Genomic DNA, 16,948 nt, shown 5'->3' on the forward strand with positions numbered 1-16,948 from the left:
TCGGAGCATGTGATATATTATAAGGAGTAACGATAAGTTTTATGAAATGTAGTGACGTAAAAAGTACGATCTTATGCTTTGGAATGTAGTGAAGTAAAAGTAAAAGTTACTCAAAATAAAACGACTCCAGTAAAGTAGGCTACAGATACTTGAAAAATGTACTTAAGTACAGTAACGAAGTAAAACTACTCCGTTACTGTCCACCACTGGTAATTTATGGGCTAATTTTCATTTTTGGGTGAACTAACCCTTTAAGTAATGTTCACTTGATTAAAACTAATAAAAATAGTAAATTAATTCTTTAGCTAAAAATATTTGTAGTTTATTAATTAAATAAAAATAATAAAACTAAACTAAATAGCTGTTTTTTAAATAGTATGTGATAGTAAGGCACCTGAAGTAATGTTTCCCATACAGATTCCACTTCAGTCTGACGAGCTGTCGAACTGGAGTCAACTCAAGAATCCTTCTGGCCTGAGACAAGAGAGGATACACAAAGCACTTTGTTAAGAGATGAACTAAGAATAGCCCAACTACAGCAATTTGATTTAGTCTGTTACTACTGATGATTTTTTCCATCATTAATGTTTACAAGTGTAGTGAACTGTTCGACTTGAATTTTTCAGGTTCTTCCTGTCAGGTCCTATTTGATAAGCTTTATTGCGTCCTGCATACATTTACACACCTCTCTTTTCTGACTGCTGACAATGATCTCAAGCACTGAGAGGTCATCCTCCCTGGAGTCAACCTCAGTGAGGTCATAAAGGTTGGAGGACAATGGTCCCAGACTCCACTGAATGATCCGCCTGCGGTTAGCCAAGTGCTGGAAGGCCTGTGCAACATCACAAAAACATCGAGCAGTGTTCTTTAAATGCCGTGAAATGCTACCATGCAATTCCATTCTAGATAAAGATGCATGTTTTTGGAAGAGGCACTTGTAAAGATCTCTCTCTTACCACGAGGTTGCCCTCCTTCGCAGCGAGTTTGAGTGGTGTGAGGCCTCTGTAGTTGGGTACCATGTCTAGAGGGATAGCGGGGTCCAGATCTGCATCTTGTGACATCAGCACGTCAAAAATCTGACATGCAGTTGTTTTATTGGGCTGCAAAATCAACAGATGAAGGATGGTATTACCTGTTCATGAGAGAGAGAAAGAGTTACAACCACAGATGCAGATATAAATATCACATTGTGAGAAAAGGTTATTTCCACTTACCCAGGGAATCCTGGGCCCGAATATTAGCCCCAGCTTTTATCAGCATAGTTATAATTTCTTCATTTCCCACACAGCTCGCAAATGCCAGGATGTGTTCACCTACGGTCACACAGTTTATTTATTTATTAATTTTTGTAATAGTCATACTACATCGCTCCTAATGCTCAACCATATCCTCAACAACAACTAATGAAATAATCAGATTTAATAAAATGAATTCCAAAAAATCATTAATAGAATAGAAACATCCATCTCACCAAAGTACAAAAGTCCTCCTCTTCTTTTGCGGAAGTACATGCCTGTGACCCTGGGTGTCGCCACATCACCTCCTCTTGTTATCAACTCCCGGACTAAGTTAACATTCTGGTTAACAGCAGCAATGTGAAGGGCTGTTAAACCTGTCAATCAGAGCACACATTCATGAGATCTACGAATAGTTATGAAATTGCATTAAATGTTTGAGGAAGTTTTTGTTTTTTAAATGAGGACCATGGTAGAGTTCAGAGGTCATGGGCTCGTTGATGAGCTCTGGTGCTCCATCCATTAATGCCACAGCCGCATCAAAATTATCATTCATCGCAGCAACATGCAGAGCCGTCTCTCCAAGTTCACCTAGAATTGCACACCCAATGTCAGATCCACATTAAATTCTGTGTCTGTCATTCAGTGTGCCGGTAAATAATGGCAAAAAGTGTGGTTTACCTCTCTCAAAGATATTAGTCGATGAACAGTCAAGCAGTTTCTTTATACAGGCTGCATTATTCTCCTTAGTGGCGGAAAACAGGGGGATGTCATTTACTCTGCAGAACATAAAGAGAAATGACTTTTAAATTTGATCCTTTTCTAAGCTATTTAAGATTGCACTTAAATCACCCTTTAACTTACATCGTTAAAATATTACACTGCAAAGTTGACACAGAAGCAACTGTATGCAATTTTAAAGCACAGCCAAGACAAAGATGTGTGTTCATTTTACATAGAACCAAAGTCTAAAACCTACACTTACAAGCACAGCCTTCGTTTCTAATTTATTGTACTGATAATAGTTAGTTCTTTACTTTTTGTTCTGCATGAGGAAGGTCTCATCCAACATTTCGTTCCATCCTTTTCTATGCTGAAGGCGAAACTTCAGTTGGCTCCACCAATGGTTTATCTCCCCTGCAGCAGTTCTGGAGATGGCTGGTGACATGGTTTCTGGAGGAGTTTCAGACCAAAAAGACTGACAAGAAGAAATCAACATTGTCAAAATAACTTAAACCACAGGAAAAAAAGTGATTTTCAAAAACATATTCTTAGAAATTTCTACATAATATTTAAATTAACATGCAGGTGATGATGTAGTTTTCCTCCTCATCAGCACTTTCAACATTTTATTATAAAATCAGTATATAGTTTATCTTAATAATTAAAACGATCCTTTAAAAGTAACAATTCTTTTTAAAATGATTACACAAACTTAGATGACCTGTTTTTGTACATTCTAAACTAACTGTTGATATAACTATTTAAACTGAACTGAGCTGGATGATGACATCACTGAATTCAATGATGAACTGCCTTTAACTGAAAAATTTGTGTTTACTATTGTCATTTTTGCATTATTGACACACTATTTTCCTAATTAATGCTGTTCAGTTGCTTTGACACAATCTGTATTGTTAAAAGCGCTATATAAATAAAAGTGACTTGACTTGACTATAACATTACGTAATGTATATATGATGATTAAAAATCTTTTATATTTTTAATATTTTATATTTACAATATGACTATTACTACTGCTTCTACTATTTTTAGTTTTTTTTTTTTTTGACTAAAATAAAATTAATTTAGGAATTTAACATATGAAGCACTTTTTTGGTGAACATTATTATTATTATTATTACACTTTTTTTAATGCAGAAAAACAACCATTTATCCACTATCCACTATCCACTTTCATAACATAGCAATCAGTTACAATACTACCAAAGATGCCAGCATTCAAAGCAATATTCACCTACCTTACAAAAATCCTTAATATGTTATTCCAATGTTATTTTTAGTAATTGATGTACAGCATGTTTGTTTGACTGTCAGTGGACAATACTAAGGTAAGCAGTCTGACATCAGTATTTATACTTATGGCTGAGTCTGGAAAGGAGGGTGGAGGACATCACACAGGTGGACAGTAGAAAAGGATCAAGAGAGGTTTAGGTGCCCAGTATGAGACCCATTATAGTTCGGGACAGATTGAGACAGTTATGTGAGTTTGTAGTTAGCTTATATAACCTCAATGTTATGTTAACAACTTAATTAGCTACTAACTTTGAATCTTACTATTAAAGATGTCTGTCGTTGTATTTCTTTTTTTTAATGATTAATTATTTTATTATTTTACTGAAGTGATTTACTTAAACATGATTTGGACTAAAGTGGACATAAATTGCCTTTCTTCACTATGTACCTCTATGGAGTTGCGAGATTGGTCCGTAGTCCATATTTTTCGGTCCGCACCCATCATCTTTCACAGCGTAGCCAACCTGAAACAAAACCATACAAGTCAACACTTTTAAAAACACTGTGTCAGATAAATGTACAGCAAACCTGTCCCAAACCAGCTGACGGATACCACCAGGATGTTCTAGATGATTCAAAACAACCTATTCACCTTTATGAAAGCGCGGGAGGTTTTTGAGGTCCAGGGCCCAACGTCCGATCAACCAGCGTTTGTTCTCCTCCACTGAACACTAACACTGGATCATTCAGTCCTAAATCCGCACAAAACCAAAGAGTCTTCCTCTCTATCTTTATTAGCCAGACTACTTCTCTCAGTAATGTGGTGAAGGACTGGTCAGACACATACCACCACACCGGGTCAAGGCATAAACCGGTTTTCAGGATTATTGTTTTCACGTCTTTCAACGCAACAGGACAGACCACTTGTGTTTTAACGCACTAAAGGTCGCCTAATGATGTTTTGCACGCCGTTCCGAGATGTTTAGGCTACTTGTAATAGCCTAAACTACCCCCAAAAAAATCGGTCAATCTGTCTTAACGAGCGAAACACATCTGGTTTAACGGAAAATACGATACGACGTTATTACCCGTCGACTAGTTTCACGGACAATTCTCAGAAACGTTTCGTTTGCTTTTCGGTAGCCTAAATGTAAAATATGTATTTTACACAAAGTTGTCCATATAAAATAAAGTTCACGTGTAAACACAAGCCTTATAGTAGGCCTAGGCTAATTAACAAACAAATGAATAAATAAAATGTTACTTTATTGTTTGCAACTGGTCTAATTAAGCAGATGAGGAATTTTAGACTATGTTGTCTATTGGTTACAATTGTTGCCATGAATAAACATACTTTTACTAAGATAAACGGAAAAAAAACATTTTTAGAAAATTCATGCAGCTGCTCTCATTGCTGGGATTAAGAGGACATCAAATGCAATAACAGAGAGTAGCTGGGTAATATAAGGTAATTTAAGGCATAACACATAGTGGTCAAACACCAGAGACCTAAAAAACAAGGCCTAATTGTATGTTTACATCACAAAGAAGAAATAAGTGTTTTGGTTAACCAAGAAATCCGTGTGGTGGGGACGTCAGTGAAACCTAGCCTAATATATTTTTCTTATCAACACTGAATATATACATTTGCAAAAGTTTTACATTTAGCTAAATGTTATTAACTAATGTAAAGCACTGGTTTGAAGTGAGTTTGGACAGTTCAAAAGACAAATTATGGTCTTTGATGGTCAGGTACATGAGTCATAATGATTGGTCAAAAGTGTTTTAAATGGCTTGTTTAAATGGCTCAGAAACACAGGATGGGATACTATCTATAGAATGTTAGTTAGACCACATATTGTGAAGTAATGGATGTTTTTTTTCTCCCAGTTGACTCAGTTGTGTTGTTTTGCATTAAAAAGCACATATTTGCTGTATGTTATTTAGCTTCAAAGAATAGCCTAATACCCAAGGCATGTGTTTGTTGTAAGATTTCCATGTGCAAATTATTGTATGTCATTTCATCCTGTCTACCACAAAGGATTGCAAACAACTTATTTTGCTGCAATAATTTAATGGACAGCTTCAGTTAAGTTCACCAAGGTCAGAGTGTAGCAAGAATGCAGAGTTCTGGTCATTATTGCACTTGGAATAATGCAAGTTTTTGCAGGTTGCTTTTCACTAACCTATATATGCTACAGTATGTGTGATCCTGGCAGAGCAAATATTTACAATAATCAGCAGCAATTCACAGTGTAGAACTTGTTTAGTGACCAAAACAAGTGGGAGGGCATGTTTTTTTGCAACATATAAGGGTAGTTGAGGCAGAATATGTATTTTTTTTTACGTGCTGTGAATAGCCACCATTTCTCATTTTATAATTTTTCTTCAGTTTTAAGTTGCTAAATATTTTTATGGAATATAAATGATTCTTTGATGAATAGAAGGTTTAAAAGAACAGCAACTTTCGATCATTTTAATGCATCCTAACTGAATAGTAATATATATATATATATATATATATATTACTATGTATGCATGCATAATTATTATTATACAAATTAGCAAAATGCTGTTTAAAACAACTTTAGATGGCATATTAACATGACACAGCAGAAATAGCTGTATGTTTCAACTTTCATTTAAAATAGTTATTTTGTGTATGTGGAGTTTGTGTTCATCACTCCTATCAGATCATACTCTGATCTCATATTGAGAATCTCGTCCACTTCCAGGTAAAGCTGACGCATGCTGATCAGTGTCTGATATGTCATTTAGCTGACTCTGTGCTGTTCATGGGAAATAAGAAGGAAATTTCAGCAACGTGATGAGTACAGACTTTTTTTTTGTGGTTCAAGATGTAAATAAATACAGTAGGCATCTTTAAACAAAATCATATATATTTTACAAATCTGGACAGTAGTGGAACAGTGGTGAACAACTGTACAATCAAACAGATTCAAATATACATCCACTTTATCATACACTCCCTTTTTACATATTTTTTTTTACACAGAAATCCATTCACACACGCAAGCACACACTTTGTTCAGCAGCACCAGTTTCACCTGTACTGTAAATATGTCACACACACACACACACAATATACAAGGAGCACATCTCTCTCTCTCTGTCTCACTTCACCCAGCAATTGTAATCACATTTACTGCAACACCTACTTCACAATGCTCATATATTACAGTGTGATTTTATGCTACATTGTTTCAGGGGTGAACTAGTCATTTACAGGAACACAACTGCTAGCGGACAGGACTAGGATCGGTGGAGGGAAATTGGCTCACAGTAGCACAGATGTGAAGTGATGGTCACAGGTGAGATGATGGAACATCACAGGTCTTAGTCACAGGCAAGCAGTGAACTACCGTGGCTGCAGTGTACGATTGATACTCGCAAAACGCAAAACACTTCACCATTTGTGTCTCTGAATAACTTGCTGTAAGTATTGTATGATTATACAATACTTTATACTGTATATCTACATAAAGCATACAGTGCAAAAATATTTTTATTTATGTTAATTATTTGTGTCTTGTTTTCCAGTAAAAATAACATCCATAAAACAATAAATTTACTCAAAAAGCAAAATCACATATTATGATGTTTTTTTTCTTTCAATATCTCGGGAAAATATTCCTTTTATTCTACTTGCACCATTGCCGATATATACTGTTGAAAAGTTAGGGGCCAGTAAGAATTTTTTTGAAAGAAAGAAATACTTTTTTAATACTCAAAAGCAAAGAATTTGAAATTGTTACAAAAAAAATATATGTATCAAATAAATGTTGTTTTTTTGAACTTTTTATTCATCCAAATATCCTGAAAAAATTATCACAGTTTTAACAAAAAATATTAGGCATCATAACTGTTTTCAACATACATTAATAATAATAAGAAATGTTTCTTGATTACCAAATCAGCATATTAGAAGGATTTCTGAAGGATCATGTGACACTGAAGACTAGAGTAATGATGCTGAAAATTCAGCTTTTATTTTAAATTGTAATTATATTTCACAATATTACTGTATTTTTGATCAAATAAATGCGGCCTTGAGACTTCTTTCAAAAATATTTAAATCTCTCTGACCCCAAACTTATTTATATTTACTTACAATATTTACACATTCTTAAACTTGATAAGCTCTCAGCATAGTTTAGATATTTTTACTGGAAAACAAGGCAAAATACTGATTAGAAACATGACTTTTAGCAGTGTACTTGTGGTGGTTTTTATGGGGGTTCAGTTTATCGTTCAATATGAGTATTGTTTGGTTGTGTAGTTAAAACTAAAACATCTAATGCCCTTGACCACACGTGCCAACAAAGACATAACAGTCGGTTACTCTTTGTTTAAAATCTCTGATTGTCCTTGCAACTGATTGTGAAGGAGTGTTCTTAAGGCTCAAGTTCATACTGAATGCCAGTAATTAATGAACTGATAAGAAAGTGAGAGGTAGTGCAACACTGAAGGAGGGAGTCAGCGAAAGAAGAATATGGAAGACAACAGTTCAGCCAGGAAGGGTGGGACAGATGGGTAAATAATTCATAATAAAACTTTTCTTTTTCACTCAAGGCTCTTTTTGCCATCCTCATCTCTATTCCAGTGTTCTTGTGGGCTGCAACAGGCTGTGGACTAGATCTCCCAGCATGCACTGCTGTGTCAACACAATGTGGGAAGCATCAGACCTCCACATGTCCCTGAGTGAGGTGTGTCCTGAGCTGCTTAGCTGCATTTACAATCTTCCGCTGATGACCGAGCAGATTCACTCCTAGAGCCTGAACATCCCTGAGAGAAAAGTGATGCATTATATTCACAGCACTCACACAGAAATATGTGTTCGTAAATGAATGTTTCTTCAACTGAAATATATTTTTTATCAATAGAACTTATTAGTAAGCCTTATATATAAATAACCAACAGGTAACCCAGACCTTTAGTCTTAAATACAAATAAAAGAATATTTTTAATTATAAAAATACAACTCCTTACATTTTAAAACAAATCTAAACAAAGAATGAAATAATAACAAACCAATAATTCTATATTTATTTTATATCTCTACATAGATCTATACATTACTGCTTAAAAGTTTGGGATCATTCTTGAAAATACTTGAAATAAATGCTGTTCCTTTGAACTTTATATTCATTTAAGAACCCTAAAAAATGTATTACAGTTTTCACAAAAATATTAGGCAGCACAACAGTTTTCAACATTGATAATAATAAGAAATGTTTCTTAAACACCAAATCAGCATATTAGAACGATTTACGTAGGATCATGTGACACTGAAGACAGATTTACATCACAGGAATAAATTACATTTTTTAATATATAATAGAATAAAAAAGATTTATTTAAAAATAAATATAAATACAAATACATGCTGTTCATTAGAACTTTCTATTTATCCAAGAATCCTAAAAACTAAAATGATCACAGTTTTCACGAGATTTTAATAATAGTTCATAATTAATCAAGATTTTAATAATAGTTCACAATATTACTGTTTTTACTGTATTTCTGTTCAAACAAATGCAGCCTTGGTGAGGCTTCTTGAGCTTTTGAAAAAGTTTATGTACTTGTTTACTAAAGAGACAGGAGTGTCAGGAATGAAATATGAGATGTGATGTGTGAAAAATGAAAAAGAAAGAAAATGTCAAATTATTCAAGAAGTTGGAAAATATTATTTCATTTCAGTGTATTTAAAATGTATAAAATACTATCTCTGAAATTAGCCACAGCAAGAAAAAGGAGTTGGCTATTTTATTCCAAAAATATTACAGTTGTCCATTAGAGAATGCTATTAAACACAATACATCATTTGAGGTGTGGCAGGAATGACTCTGTAATAAGAATTTTAATTTCTTTTTGAAAAACAAAAAAAGAGAGAAAGAAAGAAATTCTTCTGTGACGTATGTATATGTTGGACAAACTAATGTGAAAAGTGAAAAGTGTGTTTTAACTTACTCCATTGTGAGCATGCTCACTCTTTCCAGACTGAGGTACTGTGCTCTCTCAAATGCATCCTTATACCGGTCCATCTTTAGAGCTGTCAGCCAATCACCGACTGTTGTCACTGTTGAGAGGTCAGTAGGAGTGGGGCTTAAGAGTGGCTGGCTGGGACTAAGAGAGAGGAGAATATTTTAAAAGATCAAACACAATATTACCTGTTAATATAACGTGGTAAATGTAGTTTTCAGCAACTCACCGGCTGTGTTCGGCCTTTAGGGAAGCAGGGTGGCGTATGAGTCGGTCAAGGGACGACAGAAGAGAATCAAATCCTGGCCTGTCCTGTCTGTTGGCCTGCCAGCACTGCAGCATTAGAGAGTGAAGAGCTGGAGGACAACCGTTTGGAGCAGGTAAACGGTACTGATCAACCACTGCCTTCATCACCTAGAAAAAAGAGAGAGAGGATAATTAGGAAAGAGAGATGACACATACACTGTCAAGTACACACTGCGGCTGAGTAACAAACACATTCTACAGCCTTCTACAATCTTTCAAGCATCTACAAAACACAACGCCTCTGTCGACGGTGGTTTAGTTGCAGAACATAACAGGTCTTTGGTTGCTGTAATATAACTTTGGTCAAAAATAGCCGATATCAATCATGCAAGATGCCAGAATGTTGCTATGGTTACCATGCTGTCATCACAATTTCGGTAATGTTTCATGTTTTGTACACACGCGGAATGATAATTTAGGGGATTCTCTCCCGTATTTAAATACAGTTTTACTCCTGAAACTTTACAGTGTGTACGTGTGTATGTTTGTATCTTAGTGAAGTGTTTAATTGTATAAGTCAGAGAAATACAAAAGAAGGGAGTGGAAAATAGATTTAGAGGAAAAAGGAACCGAAAAATAAAAAGTTAGTGCTTTCTGTTTTTTTTTTCCTGTTACTGAGTTAGAAAAGAGGAATAAGACGGGAAAAAACATTTAGTAAGATGTTTGCACAGTGCAAACGTTTTATATTATACCATTGTTTGGTATACCACTGGATTGCGTCATTCGCTTTACAGGATTTTGGTTAATAAATGTTCAAAATACTCTTTTTGCTGCAAATCAAAGTCTTAGTGCTGGTTGGCTTGGTTCATGTCTTAGAGCTCTTTATTGAATCATTCTTTGAAATCCCTAGGAAGAAAAAGAAGAGGAAAAATACTTCCAGATTCAAAGCAGCTGAAAAATTAGCCATTTAATGTTGTACTATTTAGTCAACATGTGAACACATACTCACTGAAGTCATGACATTTCTAGCTGCTGGCTAGAAACTAAAAACTTGTAGAGAAAAACTTCTCTAAAAAAATAAAATCTGCTAAATGTCACACTCTCAGAGTACGGCTGCAAACTTTAAATTCCAAGCAGCAAGTTTCAAACACATATACAGTACACTGAACTATATTGTGGTTTGTTTATGCAACTGCGCATAAAACATTCCAATAGCTCCCTCTAGTGTACATTTGGTTCATTTAATTGCTTTGTGACTGCATGGGATGTAAAGCACGTGTGGCTGTAAAATTAATAATGCTCACCTCTTGGTTACTCATGTCCCTGTATGGACGTTCTCCATATGACATGACCTCCCACATGAGAATCCCAAAACTCCAGATGTCACTCGCTGAACTGAATTTACGATGCTGGAAAGCTTCAGGAGCTGTCCACCGCACAGGGATCTTACTGCCCTGAAAGACAGAGGGAATAATTCAATCAAACGCAATGACAACACAAATTAACAAACATGTCTAGGCCTAAAAAATCTCAGCAGAGCAAGAATGAAAAGAACTAAAAAATGAAATGAATGTACATACATCCATTTAAACAGTGTTTTTACATTTACAGAAATCTTCCTATAACGCACCAGTGAAGCAGTGTAGGTGGGCATGTTGTGGTCCAGACCCCTCATTAAACGGGACAGGCCGAAGTCAGACACCTTACAAACCAGGTTTGAATTCACCAGAACGTTCCGGGCAGCAAGGTCACGATGGACAAAATTCCTCTCTGAAAGATAACGCATTCCGGCTCCAACACCTCTCACCATGCCTACCAGCTGCAAGACGCTGAACTGATCCTCGTTTTCCTTAAAAAAAAAAATAAAAAAATAAAAAATTACAAATTTATGAATATGCATTTTAAATTGATAGATTTTATGTATTTTCATACATGTTCAATGTAAAAAATCTTCTCATTTTAAATAATATAATATTATAAAGATATATAATATTATATTTTATTTATATAAATATAAAAATCATTTAATTTAATTTCCTGTCATTTTTTCTTATATAATATATATATATATATATATATATATATATATAAATATTAGCTCTGTCTATCGATTAATCGCATTCAAAAAAGTTTCATCTGGTCATTTTCTAAATAATATTTTAGAATATTACAATGATATATAATACAACAATTTGTTTCGTTTATATAAATAAAAAATGTAATTTAATTAAATTTAACATCTTGCCATATTTCTTACCCCGAGGAAGGCATCCAAAGTCATTCTCCATAAACTCTGTGATAATTCAACTTAACTTTCACCTTGTTCTTTTTAAAATAATATATAATAATACAATAATGTATAATAATTTATTTCATTTATATAAATAGACAATTTAATAGAACTTAACATCATGTACTTTGTTCTTACCCTGAGAAAGGCATCAAGGGGGCCATTCTCCATAAATTCTGTGATAATCCGTTCAGGAGGGGTGCGAGTGATCACACCTTCCAGTTTCAGTACATTGGGGTGGTCAAACTGGCCAAGTACTCCGGCTTCACTGAGAAACACATTCTTCTCACGGTCTGTCACTCCCCAACGCAAAGTCTTAACCGCAACCAGCACCTCTCTACGACCTAATGGCCTGTACCGGCCACGGGACACCTCCCCAAACTGAGCTAGAAAGAAAAATTGAGTCATTAGAGTGTTTTATTTTTTTCAAACTAAGGTTAAGCTAATGTTTTCCTGCCTCTGAAAAAGTGACAAACGTTCAACACATGTACTAACCAGCACCAATGACCTCTTCGATCTTCAGGTGAGCGGGGTCGATTTTTCGGGCAAATTCTTTGACTGCCTCACTGGGGTCTTCATAAGTGGAGGGGTCCACGTAATATTTCACCCCACCTGAATGAATAACAACATCCACACAGACCACCTAATGACTGGTTCTGTCACAGACAAGCTGCCAGGCAGCTCAAGTTTTCAGGCGGAATAAAGTAATACCACAAATATGTACACCACAGTCAGGACTACAAACATAAAAACTACTGACACAGCACATTTATCATCCTTTGTCAAAATAGCAAAATTCTCACAAAGCCCTCTTAACCACTTCTTAATTGTGGTGTAGACATAGTAATTTACTGAATCATAGTTATTACGTAATAGCAATAATTACAAAGTAGTCTGAATACAGCCCACTTTAGAAGATGAAAATATAATGTAGTGACTGTTGGAGAAATGTACACAAATATGCACGGCTGCAGTTCACATATAAAGCTCTCACCTCTGTTGCTGATGTATCTCTGAAGTCTGTCGCTATAAGGGCTTTCTCTCCTTTTACTAGTGGAAAAAAGGTTGAAGAACAAAGACACAATAACAGTGATATTCTTTTATATGCAATAAACAGGCCTCTTTTTGTTATCTACATATATTACATAATAGCTGAGATAAAGAGTTTTGATGTACATACCTTCGAAACACAAACACAATGATGATCGCAATCACAACCAATAGAAATGCTGCTCCGCCCATTACCGATCCAATCATAAGAGGCAGGCGATTTTGAATCTGCTTTGACTGTTCCTCTACAAAGAGAAAATTGGCAATACCAAATTAAATTACAAAAATAATATCTGAAAATAAAAATATTATATTCACAAACACACAACTGTTCAAAAGTTTGGGATCGGTATGTTTTTTGAAAGTTTCTTTTGCTCACCAAAGTTGCACTTATTTGATCAAAAATAACATAAAAACAGTAATATGGTGGAATATGTGAAATATTTTTACAATTTCAAATAAAGGTTTTCTATTTTAATATATCTTAAAATGTAATTTATTCATGTGATGGCAAAGCTGAATTTTCAGCAGTCATTACTCCAGTCTTCAGTGTCACATGATCCTTCAGAAATCATTCTAATATGCTGATTTGGTGCTCAAAAAACATTTCTTATTATTATCAATGTTGAAAATATTTGTGCTGCTTAATATATTTGTATTTTTTAAGGATTCTTTGATGAATAGAAAGTTCAAAAGAACAACTGTAAGTTATACATTATTTGTAACAATATAAGTCTTTACTGTCACTTTTGACCAATTCAGTGCATCCTTGCTGAATATAAGTAATTATATTAAAAATATATATATAAATATATGTCAATATGTCAAAATATAAACATTTTATAAAAATCTTAAATTACTTAAATTACACAACAGGATGTTGTGTAATTTGTTAATTTTGTTATGGGGATACTTTAAGCAAATAATTTGTCATAAGAGTTTATCTGACGAAAAAGTTGGAAATCTCTGAATTAGCGTATATTTATGTCCTTTGCTTACTGAACAAGTAGCATTTGGTACTGAAGCATTAGTAAAGAGAAATTGCATCTCTTATTATACCTAAAACTGAAAAGAAACAATGAACTGTGAAGAGCATAATCAGTAATTATCCTGCAAGGTGCAATTTTTCTAATGTAAAGCTTGAAGAGACCATTGTTCCTGAGACTACACTGCGACAGGGGCGTACATTTTGTCCAACAGTTGGGGGGGTGACAATAAACATAAAATTTCTCAAATTCTCAAGAGCAATTCTTGAAGGGGACACAAATAATACAGCTAAAATTGTACTTGTAAGGATATGTATACATAGAGGAAAGCCTTACTACTATTAGTGCAGCAGGGAGACCGTGCCAAATTAGACAAAGTCAAGCTGTTGTGGTCGTGCCGCGACAGCGCTCGTGTCCATTGTAGACATGACTATCCGTCACAGTGTTGCCAAGTCCGTGGTTTTCCCTTGGAATTGGGCTACTTTATCACTGTTGCCGCGGGTTGAAGCGACCCAATAACGTGATATTTAGCCCCTGGAATGCAAATTTTACCAGGCGACCCCCTTGAAACGTGGTTAGTTTGGGCTAGTTTTGAGTGGTAATTGCGCGGGTTTTGTTGTGAAAACCTGGCAACCCTTTCCATCAAGCAGAACGTTATTATTGCTAACATAGTGGACTCATCGAAAAATACATTGGCATCATGTATTAAAGAGAAAATAATCACTTCATCTGATGTTTAAGTGAATAAAATAGCCTTGACAGCATTACTTACTGGAGTTCCACAACTATTGACTTCGTTCTCTCTCACCAGACTTGTGTGTGTGTAGGTGATGTAAAAGAGGAAAGCAGGCATTTGGACCAAAGCACTGTGAGGCAAGGGAGGGGGAGACTCAAAATATTTCTAAACTTAAAACGCATTTTTGCCCCATTTGCGTTGTTTTAGTGCTTACACAATTATTTAAAGTATAAAACATTGTTATTTACAATACACAGCGTGGTTTTTAATCATATTTTTAAGGTGGACAACCCTCAGATGGGGGGTGGGGGGGGGGTCCTGTTAATTATGTGTGACATTTTATGTTGTGTTCTTGGCCTACCCATTGCTAGAGTGCTGAAGTAAATAGTGTGGCTGTAGGGTCCATAGCCTCTCTCATTTCGGGCACGGATCTGGAAGGCGTAGATGGAGCCTGGAATCAGCCCTCCAACTGTCACTGTGTTGGTTTCACTGAACACGCTCATAGCATTGTCCTCATCAGACCCCTGCCAGAGAGACAAAGCACCATCTCTGTGACAACAAGACAACTATTTCCACAATGATTACACAATGTTTGATATTGATGTAAAGGGACAGTTCACCTAAAAAGGAAAATTATGTCATCATTTACTCACTCTCATGTTGTTTCCAGTGCTATTTCAGTATTATTTATATACTATTAGCATTTTTTTTTCATTTTAATTTTAGATTATGTTTTAGTAATTTTGTACAATTTTATTTAGAAAATGACATCATTATTTACTCTCATGCCATTTCCAGTGTTATTATTTATACACTATTATAGCACTTGTTTTCATGTTAATTTTAGTTTACATTTTAGTCATTTTATTAAGTGGTTTTGTCATTTTTATTATTATTATTTGTATTTTTCTATTTAGCTATTTTTCTATTCTATTTAATTTTAGTTTTAGTAATTTTAGTACTTATTAAACTTGTTTTAGTTAGCTGCCAAGGCAACTTAAAAAAAGTTTAAGTTCTTAATCTAATATTTATATTTTATTTCAGCTTAATTTCAATATAAATATTTTAATACTATTTTAATAGTTTAATTAATAGTCTTAGTCATTGGTCATTTCAAACCCGTATAACAAAAGGAATTTACTGTTTACACTTTTCATGCAATTCTAAATGGATAGCTCATCTAAATATGAAAATGATGTCATCATTTACTCACCCTCATATCAGTTATGGTGTTAGAGTATATAGTATTATAGCATTTATTAATATTTTAAATTAGCTTTTATTTTTTAAATTTTCAGTTTTCATTTGAATTTTAGTTTACATTTTGGTAATTTTGTTATGTGCTTTTGTCATTTATTTATGTCTGTTTAGCTTTAGTTCAGTTTATTTCAGTTTTAGTAATTGTAGTACTTTAACTTAAATGTAAGTGTAGTTTAAGTGTTTTAAGTGCACGTTTTTCATCTAATAATTATATTTTATTTATTTCAACTTCATTGCGATTACAAAAAAATATGTTTAATAGTTTTAGCTTTAGTTAAAAATAACAACACTGGTAGTTTCACACCCATATAACACAAATTATTTTTTAGGAATGTACTGATCACACTTTTCCATGAAATTATGCACAGTTTTTTGGGTGATCGATTCCTTTAAAACTGGGTTGTCAAACTCAGTTCCCGGAGAGAGTTTAGCTCCAACTCTAATTAAACACTAGAACCAGCTAATCAAGGTCTTCAGTACTACTTGAAACCTAAGTGTTGGAGCAGGAGCTGTGGCCCTCCAGGAGCTGTGTTTGACACCCCCTACTTTAATATTTAGCATAAATAACAGTAATGACCTTGTCGTAGTATCGGAGCTGGTATTCCAGGATGTCACCGTTGGGCCGGTCAGGCTGAGGCCAGGACAGCGTGATGCAGTCGTGAACTCTGTTCAACTGATGCAGCATGGGCACCTCAGAAGGCACTGAGACACAAACATGTAATTATAAGAGTGACCACACGGGGGCTCATCACTTCATAATAAGCAGCTACTTTTCTACTGCTCTGAATAGATATTCAACACCATTACAAATGCTTTTATTTTTATAAATGTTACGAGCGACACACGTGGATTCTCATGTAGGCCTAAATAATCCATTTGCATAATGCTTTGGAGCATGTTTGACGGTTAGTTAGACATTGCTGAAACCTCATCCGTGTTAATGAGGTCATGAGTTAATCATTCTCCACTCCCGCCCTTTTGTGAGCCCACTGACCCCCTTCGTCTCAACTGATGTCTCTGTCTGTTAATCAGTCATGTGGAAGCACACGGATAGGTGACTCCATCCCGTTCAATCAGCAGCACCCAAAGCTTAAAGGGGTCATATGATGCGATTTCAATTTTTCCTTTCTCTTTGGAGTGTTACAAGCTCTTGGTGCATAAAGAA

The 16,948-nt window shown here is 34.8% G+C and overlaps 2 protein-coding genes across 3 annotated transcripts in view; both read right to left on the reverse strand.

The window, feature by feature from the left end:
* The window catches only part of LOC107744287 (transient receptor potential cation channel subfamily V member 6-like), a 10,538-nt gene extending 8,135 nt beyond the window's left edge, over positions 1-2,403 (reverse strand). Inside the window, exons 1-8 of the mRNA XM_016557841.1 lie at positions 2,273-2,403; positions 1,917-2,014; positions 1,704-1,826; positions 1,472-1,612; positions 1,215-1,313; positions 957-1,132; positions 686-832; positions 395-474 (exon numbers count right to left, since the gene is read on the reverse strand). Coding sequence (XP_016413327.1) covers positions 395-474; positions 686-832; positions 957-1,132; positions 1,215-1,313; positions 1,472-1,612; positions 1,704-1,826; positions 1,917-2,014; positions 2,273-2,403 — 995 coding nt within the window. The remainder of the gene's footprint in view (positions 1-394; positions 475-685; positions 833-956; positions 1,133-1,214; positions 1,314-1,471; positions 1,613-1,703; positions 1,827-1,916; positions 2,015-2,272) is intronic.
* Positions 2,404-7,282: 4,879 nt separating this feature from the next.
* Positions 7,283-16,948, reverse strand: part of LOC107744289 (ephrin type-B receptor 5-like) — a 54,756-nt gene continuing 45,090 nt past the window's right edge. For both annotated transcript variants that reach the window (XM_016557844.1, XM_016557846.1), the window contains exons 9-19: positions 16,361-16,485; positions 14,885-15,047; positions 12,932-13,046; positions 12,746-12,801; positions 12,247-12,363; positions 11,890-12,137; positions 11,092-11,310; positions 10,766-10,915; positions 9,445-9,629; positions 9,204-9,359; positions 7,283-8,018 (exon numbers count right to left, since the gene is read on the reverse strand). In XM_016557844.1, coding sequence (XP_016413330.1) covers positions 7,913-8,018; positions 9,204-9,359; positions 9,445-9,629; positions 10,766-10,915; positions 11,092-11,310; positions 11,890-12,137; positions 12,247-12,363; positions 12,746-12,801; positions 12,932-13,046; positions 14,885-15,047; positions 16,361-16,485 — 1,640 coding nt within the window. In that variant the 3' untranslated portion in view covers positions 7,283-7,912. The remainder of the gene's footprint in view (positions 8,019-9,203; positions 9,360-9,444; positions 9,630-10,765; positions 10,916-11,091; positions 11,311-11,889; positions 12,138-12,246; positions 12,364-12,745; positions 12,802-12,931; positions 13,047-14,884; positions 15,048-16,360; positions 16,486-16,948) is intronic.

The sequence above is a fragment of the Sinocyclocheilus rhinocerous genome, unplaced genomic scaffold, assembly GCF_001515625.1.
Source record: "Sinocyclocheilus rhinocerous isolate Xijiao unplaced genomic scaffold, SAMN03320098_v1.1 scaffold137, whole genome shotgun sequence".
NCBI lineage: Eukaryota > Metazoa > Chordata > Actinopteri > Cypriniformes > Cyprinidae > Sinocyclocheilus > Sinocyclocheilus rhinocerous.